The sequence below is a fragment of the Myxocyprinus asiaticus genome, chromosome 25, assembly GCF_019703515.2.
Source record: "Myxocyprinus asiaticus isolate MX2 ecotype Aquarium Trade chromosome 25, UBuf_Myxa_2, whole genome shotgun sequence".
NCBI lineage: Eukaryota > Metazoa > Chordata > Actinopteri > Cypriniformes > Catostomidae > Myxocyprinus > Myxocyprinus asiaticus.
This window is the reverse complement of record NC_059368.1, coordinates 763,829-777,500: the sequence shown is the minus strand read 5'-3', so window position 1 is coordinate 777,500 and position 13,672 is coordinate 763,829. Positions and strand designations below refer to the sequence as shown.

General features: G+C 38.2%; 2 protein-coding genes across 4 annotated transcripts in view; both read left to right on the top strand.

Annotated features, from left to right (window-relative positions):
- The window catches only part of LOC127416335 (CLOCK-interacting pacemaker-like), a 14,739-nt gene extending 10,214 nt beyond the window's left edge, over window positions 1–4,525 (top strand). The window contains exon 4 of the mRNA XM_051655641.1: window positions 157–4,525. Coding sequence (XP_051511601.1) covers window positions 157–957 — 801 coding nt within the window. The 3' untranslated portion in view covers window positions 958–4,525. The remainder of the gene's footprint in view (window positions 1–156) is intronic.
- Window positions 925–13,672, top strand: part of znf410 (zinc finger protein 410) — a 22,070-nt gene continuing 9,322 nt past the window's right edge. Inside the window, exons 1-12 of one of the 3 annotated variants that reach the window (XM_051655624.1) lie at window positions 925–953; window positions 7,456–7,545; window positions 7,637–7,688; window positions 8,438–8,570; window positions 8,725–8,898; window positions 9,820–10,011; window positions 10,231–10,390; window positions 10,589–10,770; window positions 10,922–11,011; window positions 11,494–11,616; window positions 12,792–12,908; window positions 12,991–13,240. In XM_051655624.1, the coding sequence (XP_051511584.1) occupies window positions 7,656–7,688; window positions 8,438–8,570; window positions 8,725–8,898; window positions 9,820–10,011; window positions 10,231–10,390; window positions 10,589–10,770; window positions 10,922–11,011; window positions 11,494–11,616; window positions 12,792–12,908; window positions 12,991–13,088 (1,302 nt within the window). In that variant the 5' untranslated portion in view covers window positions 925–953; window positions 7,456–7,545; window positions 7,637–7,655 and the 3' untranslated portion in view covers window positions 13,089–13,240. Of the gene's footprint in view, window positions 954–6,895; window positions 6,972–7,455; window positions 7,546–7,636; window positions 7,689–8,437; window positions 8,571–8,724; window positions 8,899–9,819; window positions 10,012–10,230; window positions 10,391–10,588; window positions 10,771–10,921; window positions 11,012–11,493; window positions 11,617–12,791; window positions 12,909–12,990; window positions 13,241–13,672 lie in introns of those variants that run through there. The other 2 variants (XM_051655623.1, XM_051655625.1) reach the window with 2 other exon arrangements.

Below are 13,672 nucleotides of genomic sequence, written 5' to 3'. Positions count from 1 at the left end.
TGTGTAGGAAATGTTCATTTATTTTTGTTTTTTCAGTTTATCAGTGCAATATGTTAACTCTGTGAGTTTTGCATGATTATGAACGTTAACACCAGATACAGTCATCATTTAATTTCAATTGTTTATTCAGTTTGTTTATCATTTACTTGTTTACAGTCTAGAGAAAACCCTCCTCCTTTGAAACCGTGGAGCTTCAGTCCAGCTGTTGAGGTGGTTCAGCAGCCTCAGGTCGTCTTCCTGCAGCCCATGGTCCCACAGAGAACGGCAGCAGTGTTAAAGGGACCTTCTTTAAAACGCAGACGACACAAAAAATACCTCCCCATCCTTAAATCTTACCCCAAAATCGCCCCTCACCCTGGAGACTATCCACACAAAGCAAGCAGCAGCTCGGCTTCTAGTTCCAGCTCTGATTCTTCAGTAAAAAGTGTCAGTTTGTCCTCCCAGCACTCGTATCACAGTCAGAAAGACAGACGGCACAGCTCGCAGTTCAGCACCACGTCTGGCACTCCAAACGAACCCAGCTCACTTCAGTCGTCAACACTTCCACACAACACATCAGCTGACTCGAATATGACCGGCTGCCTTAATGGTGAAGGGCAAACAAACGGGAGACCCGAATCCACAGACAACCACTCCGACCCGCTGACGCCTAATTCACGTGCCGTTCCTGTGAACGGCAGCCGCCGAGGCGACACAGACAACAAGGTGAAGCGGTTCTGCAACACGTACAACATTCTCAGTAAGTCAGGATTGCTGAACATTACACTTCGCACAAAAGAGTTAATTCGGCAGAATCGACGGACACAGACAGAGCTGGAGCGACTGCGCGAGCACACGAACCTCTTCATGGAAGCTCTGAAGACGGGAGACATGGGAATCTGGGGCAAACTTCAAATGAGCATGCTAGAGGAGAACAAAACGAAAGACAAGACACAACATAATGAAGACATGAAGTAGGATCATTTCTCAAAGAAGGTCAATGAACGATAAACTCGAACCGCCATCGGTCAGATCACAGGGCATTGAGGGTGTTTGATATAAATAATGCTGTTATTATGCGTGTTGAAATCTTGATCCCAGCTGATAATGCAGAGTCACTATCAGTAATCCATTGGTATGTCTAAACATTCATCTCTTTGTTTGAGCGACCCAACATGTCAACTTCTGACTCAACCAATGAATCGTCCGGAATAATATGGAATTGTCCTGGTATTTAAGGGAGCAGAATTGAATCCGTATTAAATCCATATGGTAACATTTCAGGACAAGTTTGATAATTGTACATAAAAAGTGATTCAAATGCAATGTTGAAAAATTACTGTTAGAATGCCAAATAAATCAAGAGGAGTAAGGAACACTACTACTACTGAATATGTAGGTCAAAATAAAACATTGCATATGTCAATGCTCATTCTAGAGGAGAGAGAGACCAAATGATGGCTGCATTTTTAATGCAAAAGTACAGTACAGGTTAAAATGCTTAACATGAAAAATGCTTAATGTAACCAGGGATGATGAAAATGTTTTTCCATTTCACTTATGATAAACTGTTTACACTGGAACGACTCTAATCTGAGGAGAAATGCATGTATTTATATATATATATATATATATATATATATATGTGTAAGCAGTTTTCTTCCATAAAAAGACATCGTTTGCCTAATGTATTAAGAAAGTTGCCATGGACGACCAAGTTAATTTTTGTAGTCTTGTTTAACACATTAAAAAACAAAAAAGAAATGGCTTAACATCATTGCCGTTAGGGAGTCCCCTTTGATCGTTTTGCCATCCAACCGGAACTGTGGGTGCACAAGGAAAATCTAGTGGGGCAATGCCCCCTCTAGCCCCCAAAGACGTGGCACGCTTGAAAACCGTTGATAGAAAAATGTTGCCTCTGTCCATCTGCTTCATTCTTATGCCAAAAGATGGTTTCTCCCTGGTCGTTGTGTTATAACGTTCACGTTAAGCATTTTTCATGTTGTTTTAGAATGTCCTATTAATTAAGTCACTGTATCGCATATAATAAAAAGTAAAGTCTACGCACCGTATTTGTCGTCCTTCCTCCAATACTCGATTAGGCGTTGTGTGATGTATACTTGAACAGACAGTTGAAGACTGTAGCTCGAGTCGATTAGGGAGGGAGTGTTCCGGAAACCTGTTTGTAAACAATATTTTTTTGCAGTTCCATATGGTGTCACTAGAGCACAGAAAAACACGCTTCACCTTTAATAACTTGGTGTAGTCATCCACTATTGACAGACTATACGTGTTTATAAGCGTTCACTCTTTAATATGCTTCTGCCTTAATCTGATACTGTTTACACTATTGACTGCTGTCATTTTCATTGTTGAAGCCGTTGGTCCTACTGTATATTATAACAGAAACTAATATTGACTTTGCACCAAAACCTAGTGAGCTGCCTACAGATGCCATTTTTTTTACCATCATCTAATGCCCAAAAAATGCTGACGAAGTACGCTCACTAGATTTTGCTACATAGCACTTGTCTCGTAGTTTCTCATGATTCACAGAGCAATTATAATTAATTATCCATAATAAATCTTTGTAGATTTTCTTGTGAAATATAGGATAAGCTCCAGCCCTTCCCACTGACCTAAATCAAGCTTCATGAGTGTGGTGTAATTTAGTCAATGAAACCATGTATGAATTCCACGAAACCTGTCAAGAAGTCATATTCGCGTTGAAGGCACAGGAAAATGTGCTTAATTGTCATGGAAATAATGTCGCATTATCTTAATGGTCCAAACAACAACAAAAAAGGCTTTAAAAGTTTCTTTTGATTTTGCAGTGACTTATGAACTAGACAGATTTTGAGATATACCCATGTATCATTGAAAGCGTGAATCTTTTTATAACTTTCTGTTGTTGAAAATGCACGACATGAAATGTCATTGATGCATAGTATTTGAAGAGTTTCTAGAGTGATCTGGACAAATCATTCTAACTGAAAGGGAACGTTAGAAACTCTTCCTGGAAACTTAGAGATGATTATGTTCTCTTCTGTAGCATCGTCAGCTCTCATCTTGCCTTAATTTGTGAAGTTGCATTTGCTTGTTTCATGGTCAAACTTTGATCAGATGTGAACGAACTCAAACGCTCCGTGGCAGCTAATCCATAACCACAATAGTATGTCGTTCTTCTGAAGTCTAAGAGGCAACACCTTTAAGCGTTCGAGGTAATGAGAAAATGTTATTTCATATTTCTTGACATGTACAGTAAAGTCTGAGGACACATAGAAATCGTGGATGTTCTTATTTCCAATTAGACCTAGAAACTTGAAAACTAAGTTAACGTTCTGCACTATTTTTAGTCCACTAATAAAATAAGGCATGATCGTCAGGTTAAGAACGGTATTCTCATATTCATGACTCTGATATATGATGGAACATAATGTTAAATTGAAGCATTTCTGCGAGTGTTCTCAGAGGGTTTCACCCCACTGTAGGTGTGTGCGTGTGTGTGTGCGCGTGTGCGCGTGTGTGTGTGTGTGTGTGTGTGTGTGTGTGTGTGTGTATGATGTGAGGGCTTTTGCAAAAATGGCTGGCAAGTCTTTAGTTTTATTTCTTTTGTGTGTGTCGGGGTCTCTTAATACTAACTGCCTTGCTTTAGTGGCAGTTTTAGTTCTCTTTTGTAACATTTTGTACTCTTTAATTTCATTGCAAACTTTAGTTTGCTTCCGTAACAGCTGCGGTTAATGCAGCATTGATTTTATTGCTGGGAAAATGCAGCATGTTTGAGTCAGAGCAGGTTTCGGTTGGTTCTTACCTGGAAAACCAGTTTAACAGTGGAGTTAGTCGCTGGAATGAAGCAGAATGTGAAAACAACAAAAATAAATAAATAAAGCCAAAAAGGTCTCAGATGTGATCTAAACATGTCAGTCGAACCTCTTATTCTGGTAGATATTTAAAACATCATTTTTTATCCCCCCAGTACACATTTATGTCTTCATGTTGCTTTTACTGATATTTTTTTATTCTTGTTTTTGTAAGAAAATGTGCTGTTTTGTGTATGAATGTGTTTGTCATCAAGTCTTACATTTACGGTTGTGAAAGTACAATAAGTTAATAACCACAAACACTGTTTATGATATTGTTTGTATGTAGTTTAGTTTAGCAGAACTGAGGACAGTGTGTTGTGTTGATTCATTACCGCTCAAATCTTGTTAATATTGTGTATGGTTTTACATTAATAAAACATACATGCACTTGTAAATACCCAGAAAATATGACAACTTATGGCCTGTTTCTAGATTACAGCTCCAAATGAGGTCTTAAGATATTTCATAAGAAAGCATTTATCAGCTGTACAAAACCAAAGCTGTGTCTGAACATTCACAATATTCCTTGAGTGAATCTGTTTCTTTAAAAATGTTCTCTCTTTTTGGGAGTGTTTTGTTTTTTTAATATTCCACTTCTTTTTCTTTTTTAAGACATGGTTTACTCGATAAACTACAATGTCAAATGTTTTCATGTCCTAAAGTTATTAAAATAATCAAATGCACCATAGTGTCCTTAAATTGTACATTACAGCTATACCTGTTCTATTTTAGCGCTTGTCATCTCGCATGTAGACCACGGATTCATTATTATAAATGCTTAAGTACTAAATGATCAGTGGATCAATCAAAATGTGCCCCTTTTCTGAGAAAGTTGCAAAAATCCCAAATTTCTCTTTCAGAACGGTGGCCTACGTTTCCGTGGCTTCAACACTTTCAAGAGAAATAAAAGGCTCTCATTGGCTGCATTTACATGCACTTTAAAAGTCTGACTTCAGACGGACTACAGCAATAATTCAGCTTTTCGAAATGTCATGTGAACATCAGTCACAAATTCAAACTAACAGACCTGGGTAAGGTCAAGGTCAATTTATTTATATAGAACATTTAAGAACAATTAGTGTATACCAAAGTGCTGTACATACACAAATAAAACAATAACAGGATACAGAGGAATAAAAGACTAATAAGAAAAATAACAGTAATAAATAGAAATTCTTTACTTGTGATTATTGACAATAGAAATATCACAAACATTAGCTGAATTTTGATTAAGAATCTCAATAATCGGGGTCTGGGTATCTCAGCGAGTATTGACGCTGACTATCACACCTGGAGTTGTGAGTTTGAATCCAGGGTGTGCTGAGTGACTCCAGCCAGGTCTCCTAAGCAACCAAATTGGCCCGGTTGCTAGGGAGGGTAGAGTCACATGGGGTAACCTCCTCGTGGTCGCTATAATGTGGTTCTCGCTCTCGGTGGGGCGCGTGGTGAGTTGTGCGTGGATGCCGCGGAGAATAGCGTGAAGCCTCCACAAGCGCTACGTCTCCACGGTAACACGCTCAACAAGCCACGTGATAAGATGCACGGATTGATGGTCTCAGACGCGGAGGCAACTGAGATTCGTCCTCCGCCACCCGGATTGAGGCGAGTCACTACGCCACCACGAGGACCTAGAGCGCATTGGGAATTGGGCATTACAAATTGGGGAGAAAAAAAAAAGAATCAATAATGTCCGACTCGTGAACGAATCGTTCTCTTGAACTGGTTCATTTGAACAATTTGGTCAACTGAGTCATAAAGCGTTTGTCCATTACTCGAATGAATGACAAATTATGAATGGCATCTGAACACTTGGAGGCAACAGGAAATATTACGAAGAACTCGCAAGGGCGTAGATTTGGCTTGAACATTGGGGGGGTTGCAGCGTGAAGAATTTGCATGTTTCCACAGATCATGGTTTGATTGGGGGGGGCAGGGCACTGAAACCCATTAAATCTGCAATATTTGATCCCAGTTCCATTAAAGCATAAATCATGAATATTATGATATTATGCTTTTATTCCGGAGCCCTGGCTTCAAAATGTAAATTTTTAATGTTTTCCACCAGATGGTGCCATTTTTCTCATGTTTAGCCTATGGAGCAAATACAAGCTTTTCCCCTATTTTCTGTATTATAGAACACTGCAGGCCAATTGAATAAATGATGCAGCTAAAATTGTGTGTGTGTGTGTTGGTATGGATGTCAGAATGTGTTTTTTATGTGTGTATTGAGAATTTTGTGTGTGTGTGTGTTTGTGTGTAAAAAACCACAGTGACATTATGTAAACAAAATGGCATTTAAAGAGTTAAAATTTTGAAAATGAATGAATATTTGGTGGTTGTGATCAGGACTGATGTTGGTTTAAAAAATCTAAGTCAGTGAAAGTGGAAAATAATATTTATATATATATGGCAGTTTTTTTGACGTGGACATTTTTGTCCTCAGTTCCTGAGTGAGTTTTTTGTTTTTGTTTTTTTTAAATCTGACACTGCAAAAAAAAAAAAAAAAAAAAAAAGGAAAGAAATCCTCTTAGCATTTAGTATATGGAAAATAATTCTTTTTTCTTTTTTTTTTTTTTTTTTCATAAAAAAACAACAGTGGCATTATATAAACAAACTGGCATTTAAAGGGTTAAAATCATGAAAATGAATGAATATTTGGTAGTTATGATCAGGACTGATGTTGGTTAAAACAATTAACTCATTGAAAGAGGAAAATATTATTAATATATAATATTATTATGGCAGTTTTTTGTCGCGGATATTTTTGTCCTCTAACGACCTCTGAGTAACTTTTTTAAATTGACGCATAAGGGTTAAACATATATTAAATTGAATAATATGGTGTATTAAAATGTATTAAAATGAATATATGAATCGGAAAGTAGATCAATCCTGTACTTATGATGATTGAAGAAATGTCAATACATGAAATTGTGAATTTAACCACATTATTATTATTATTATTATTATCATTACTATTATTATTATTATTATTATTATAGTATAAATGTTCAAGTACTAAATGATCTTGGTTTGTTGACAACAATGTGTGACCCGGAACCGGAAGTTCATGTGTCATTGTTGTTGTGTTTATCTGAGACTTCTGCAGCTTCAACACTCATAATGACGGTAAATAGAGTTTATAAAGATGAATTTATATAACAATTATATGTCACATGTGTTTATCATGTTTCATTTAATACAGTCCAGCAGAATAAATGTGATTTAAACACTAGCTAACAGTGGCTAACTGCTACAGAAATAATATTTACTTATTATTATTTCATATAATATTAATATTAAAACTCTGGCTGTTTCATCAGAGGTTTATTGTTTTGTTAGTGACGTGTAAAGACTTTAAAAGCAGATATCAGTGTGGTGACAGATTGTTAGCTTGGTATTTATATTAATTTCTGATCTGCTCATATATATATATATATATATATATTGCCTATATATTCAATGTTAATATTTATAGTGATGATATCCAAGGGTGACTGGATTTAAACTTATCTGCACGTTTTCTATTTTTAAACTGTACTAATATGTGTGTATGTGGTGATATTATACTTAGTGTTTGATTATTTATTGATTATTATGAATGATCACTCAGGCTTCAGATCTGTCAGTAAATACCGACAGCAGGTGATGGACAGAACCTTCAATCTTTGACCCAAACAGCACATGAACCCGCTTGAACTGGGTCAGTTTGTCCAACTGAACACTGAGTCAATCAATAATCAATCATTCTTTTAAACATCACTGTATATTTAAACATTCTCTCATTATTCCAGATCACTTTACACTGAATCGATGCTCTCTGATGAACTTGAATCCAAACCTGAGGTATCACTGTCTCATTTGGTTTGAGATCCACTGGTATTGCTTTTGTTTATGACTGCTAATGATTTGTTTTCTTTATTTGGTAACCAATATGCTTGAATTTCCGTGGTTTTATTTCTGCTGTATGCAAAAAAAGAGCAATTAAATGATTTGAAAATGATGTTATGACAAAAATAACCAGTGATGGCAGCAGAGATCCACTAATTAATTCCTGGTTGTGTGTGTGCGTGCGTGTGTGTATCTGTTCTGCATTGTGGATGTGTAATGGTCTCACCCCTTCATTTCTGTCTGTGTGTGTTCTGCATTGTGTCTGAATTATTTATTTTATGACAGAGAAATCGCTCTGTGTTATAGTCTCGCCCATTCATTTCAAGTGGTTGGTCAAATTTGACCGCGAAAAACACAATTGCCCCTTTTTTATCACGTGGTCTAAACTCATAAAATCCAGTCCCATTTTTGTGTGTGTCCAGCTGGCAAATGTAGAAAAAGTAACCAAGCATCGAGCCACTCAGATAAAACATACCATTTTTATTAAAGAATCCAAATTGATTTCGGTCAAAAATGACCGAACAGTGCACAAGGGTTAAGAAAAGTGTTAAAATTGGTTTTAAAGAAAAAGATATCGGTCAAACCATTGATCAGTCTATCTGTACATATGATGCTATAGATGTTAAATGACACCTTTCATTAGGTTTTGTGAATCTTTTCCAAAAAGTTAACTGAGTAATGTGTTGTTTTGTTTTCATGTGAAGCTGCTGGTTGAGTTTGTTCAGAACGCCTCCATACCGTTGGGTCAGAGCCTGGAGGAATCAGACACCAAACCATCCTGTGTCCCTCTGCTCTCCCCTTCACAGAACTCCTTATGCAGCCCGTTAGAACGTCCAGGTAAACCAAACACTTCCAGCAGCCTCTCGCAACTGTGACGGTTTCTGTCTGACATCAGCTGGCTTTATGATTAAGAAGAATGTCTAATGATGTCTAATTCAGTTGCAAATAGTACTTTTGAACTGGTTCTATTCAATGATTCACTGTATTTCAGAGAGCGCTCTTAGTCATGCGGCATCCCCTTCACTGTTGGAGTTTGGACCCGAGCACAGTCCTCTGGTGGTGCAGCTGCAGTCTCCCTCCCCCCCAACACAAACCCCGCCCACCATCATACACGAGCTCCAGAACCAGGACAGCTCCTCATACGTCCTTCTCAATGTTGCCAAAGGTATCAACAGTAGATGCAGTATATATACACCGATCAGCCAAAACATTAAAAGCACCTGCCTAATATTGTGTAGGTCCCCGTCGTGCCACCAAAACAGCGCCAACCCGCATCTCAGAATAACATTGAGATGATATTCTTCTCACCACAATTGGACAGAGCGATTATCTGAGTTACCGTAGACTTTGTCAGTTCAAACCAGTCTGACCATTCTCTGTTGACCTCTCTCATCAACAAGACGTTTCCATCCACAGAACTGCCACTCACTGGATGTTTTTTTGTTTTTGGCAGCATTCTGAGTAAATTCTAGAAATTCTGTTGTGTGTGAAAATCCCAGAAATACTCAAACCAGCCCATCTGGCACCAACAATCATGCCACGCTCCAAATCAAAAAATTTTCCCCATTCTGATGGTTGATTTGAACATGAACTGAAGCTCCTGACCCGTATCTGCATGATTTTATGCACTGCACTGCTGCCACATGACTGACTGATTAGATAATCACATGGATGATTGCTGATGTCAGAGTAATTCAATCCCCAAATCAGTTTTTTTATTTCGTTTTTGTTTGTATCTGATATGACTTTTGACCTAGGAAAATGTCATTTACAGTGTGCATTTTATAAAAGTTGGCTATTTTCAAAGACCTATATCTTATATGTATATATCTTATATCTTATCCATTTTAAGTGTCAAAAATGGACTCTAAGCCTCTTTTAAATTATTTTGTATGTTTTAAGTTCATTGCTCATTGACAGTCACATTTTATTAAAACATTAACTGGGTTCATCAACAGTTCAATCATTAAGAAAATATTTGGATATGGGATCAATAAAATCTATCCATATCCACCAATCATCTGTGTGTCAGGTTGTATATTTTGATGAAGTGATTGATAAACACTCTCTGTCTGTCTGTCTGTAGGATTGGCTTCTTCATCAGAGCCGCTGGTGTTTGTGCAGGATGATGTTGATGAAGCAGAAGAGGAGATCGCAGCAGGAGAATGCACAGATGGCAGCGCACCGTGGTACCTGCGCGTGCAGGAGCTGGCGCACGACAGTCTGATCGCTGCCACACGTGCACAGCTCGCGAAAGACGCCCGTGCCAGCAGCAACAGTACGATCATCAGCACACAGCATGAGGAAGAGCCAATGATTTCATTGTCACTTCTGCAGCATGCAGTGTTTAAATCAAGAACACCTTCATCAAGTTCAAAAATGAGTGGAAATGTTTGTTGACTTTGCAGTCAGAATTTAATGGGGGTTAAATGCACGTCTGTATGTGTTGCTGCTTTGCATCGCACGACTCTAATCTCTAGCTCTGTTTGTTGCCAAGGTGACCACATTCACAGCTGTCAATCAGAGGGGCCAAAAAAAGAGCTGCTGCCTCGAGCCAGTCGTACGCCTTCAGATAAAACGCTCAGATGTCCCTATGAGAACTGCCACAGGACGTTCGCCTATCCAGCTCACCGCAAATACCACTTAAAAACACACAGGTAACTGTGTTAATGGACAAATCATCTTTCAAGTGACTTGCATGTTTTCTGCAGATGCATGTACTACGTACTGGGTAAATCTTAAGTGCCTGTAAGAACATGAAGAATAAGTGTTATGAAGAACATTTTTCATTTGGAATATATTTAAAAATGTTAGGGTTTGAATCATGTTCTTGTAACATTTTGTTTGTATGTCAGGAATGATCGCACGTTCCGCTGTGGAGCAGAGGGGTGTGGTAAGAGTTTTTACGTGCTGCAGCGGCTGCAGGTGCACATGAGAACTCACAATGGCGAGAAACCGTTCATCTGCAACGAGAAGAACTGCGGCAAGAAGTTCACCACCGCCGGCAACCTGAAGAATCACAAACGCACGCATACTGGTACACACACAGCACATGCACACTAATGCATACAGGAGTACAAAAACAGTCCGCTGTTTTAGATTATGAAATATCTGGAGCCCATTTAAATGTTTAATTTAACTATATGAGTCATGAAATGTGCTGCCGTAAATAACGTTTTGTTTTGCAGGTGAAAAACCCTTCCTTTGTGAGGTGGACAGCTGCGGTCGCTCCTTCGCAGAATACTCCAGTCTGCGCAAACACATGCTCGTTCACTCGGGTAAGATGACATCACATCGAATATTCACTGTATATTTGTGATGATTCGAATGCATGTTTTATTTGTCAATTTAAGTTTCCTAAAGTCTTGTGAGAGCGTTCCCGATGAGAGGTTTTCATTGTGTCTCTGATTTATTGTTGGTGAGTTTAATTCATCAATGAATCAGTTCAAACTGTTCGCTTTAATGAATTTATTCAGTGAATTATGTATGTTCACAGAAGTCTCCATGTGCCATTTTTCATATAAATGTTTTTTTAGTAAAAATAAATGCGGGTAAATATGACTGTTTGTTATGTAATGCATATAATAAGAATTATATTTAATTATTCTTAGAGTTCATTTAGTGAAAAACAGGGCGCTGTTCACTAAAAGATGGCAGTACTCTTTTCTAGGTGTAAACAAACACAGTATAAAGCATTAATATTAAATCTGATGACTTGAGTTGTGAAACTCTACAATCATGTTGTTGTTGTCATTGTCAGGTGAGAAGCCTCACGTGTGTTCGATCTGCGGTAAAACCTTCTCTCAGAGCGGCAGCAGAAATGTCCACATGAAGAAGAGACACGGCGAGGACACAATGCCCGCCCCTGACAGCAGAGACATGGGTAACACGATGAATATTAACCCTTGTGTTATATTCGTTTCGTGCTAACACCTTTTGTGTTCCCGGTCAAAAATGACCGGCCCACTAAGATTCTTTATAAATCTCTCATATTCCATATATTATCACAAGATATTGCATTACATCTTTTTATCAACTTCTTTTTTTAGTAAAAAAAAAAAAAAGATAATATATATATATATATATTTTTTTTTATTGATTGAATGATTGATTGAACTGAGCTGAGTGCCAGAAAGGGCATTCCCTGCTAAAAAATAAAACAAAAAATAATAATTACATAATAAATTAATGACCACTTGCTGGATCTGAAAAAAAAAATAGGTGTCGTTTTAAAGCCTAGAATCTGGACTTTACGATGCATATAGTAGCTGATCCTACCATAATTTTTTTATTTTTTATTTTCTCTCCTTTTTCTCCCCAATTTGGAATGCCCAATTCCCAATGCACTCTAAGTCCTCATGGTGGTGTAGTGACTCGCCTCAATCCGGGTGGCGGAGGACGAATCTCAGTTGCCTCCGCGTCTGAGACCGTCAATCCGTGCATCTTATCACGTGGCTTGTTGAGCGCGTTACCGCGGAGACGTAGCGCGTGTGGAGGCTTCACGCTATTCTCCGCGGCATCCACGCACAACTCACCACGCACCCCACCGAGAGCGAGAACCACATTATAGTGACCACGAGGAGGTTACCCCATGTGACTCTACCCTCCCTAAAAAACTCTACTATAAAAACAAAAAACAAAACAAAAAAACAAACATAAGGGTTAATTAATGTGTGACAATTTCCTGAAAGCTGTAGCAATGCTAACACAGGTTTGACAGCAGTTTAATATGCACATGTGATACTGATAACAATAACTGGAGAATTGGTGATGGATATTTTGCCAAATATGTAATATAGGATAATGCAGTGTAGTTATAGAGACTGAGATGTACACACATACACTTAAGTAAAGAGTATGTAAACAAAATGTTGGACATTTATACTTGATTACTGTGTACTATATTGAATTTTACTTCAAAAAGAAGCTGCATGCATTTATCACATTTACTGTATATTCTGATGTTCTAGTACAGTAATGTAATGTAATTTCAGACAGCACAAGTCGTGACTGTTCAGACTTTCGGATAAGTGGGCGGTGTTTGTGTGTGATTGACAGGTGAGGCGCTCACTCACAGCAGCTTGTTGGAGGCGGATGGCAGTGGCGGCGACTCAATAGTGAACATGACAACGGTGGAGTCCATGAATTTACATCACGCCATGTTGAGAACGCAAGGTACAAACATGTACAAGTATAAACGCTAAGACTTCTATACTGTCATGTGTTACTACAGTAACAGCATCTGTCCTTCATTCAGGTCCGTCGGATCCCGTAGTCGTCCTGTCACCCCCTCATGACCTGGTTACCATGACAACAGGACACGCGTACAGTGACGATGTGGTCGCGTTGCTGTAGTTGTTGTTTTTGTAAATAAACTATTTTAGGAAACGCACTCGCAGGTCATTTATTGTTATGAGGTTTTTACAATGAACAGACATGATGCATCAAAAAATATTTAATAATATCTAAAGGCACTAAAAAAGGGGCAAATCTAAAACAAAAAGAATGAGTTATCAGCCACTCTCAAACTACATCTCCCCAAGTCATCATTACATGTTGCGAATGGTTCTGACATTGTAAACAGTACAACACAGCGCATCCATTTACAGAAACTCTTCTGCTGCAGTATTGACGTGTCATCTGAGAAGGACAAATGCTCTGCAGATGGAAATGCATCTTCCTAACAAGATAACATAATATGATTTTAAGAGCTTTCACAACCTCATTAGAAATGTACAGTACTGGCAACTCAAACGAGCACCTTCTTTCATAGTGCAGTGTTATATTTACTTCCCGAGAAAGTTAAACAGCACCATCATACAGAGTGAAACCTGTCAAGACTGTCCAGCTCATATTTCACCCCAAAATCAAGAGGAAAAATAAATGTATTTTACTGAGACATTGAAGCCCATTTCAAAGTCCCGCAGAAAAAAACAAAA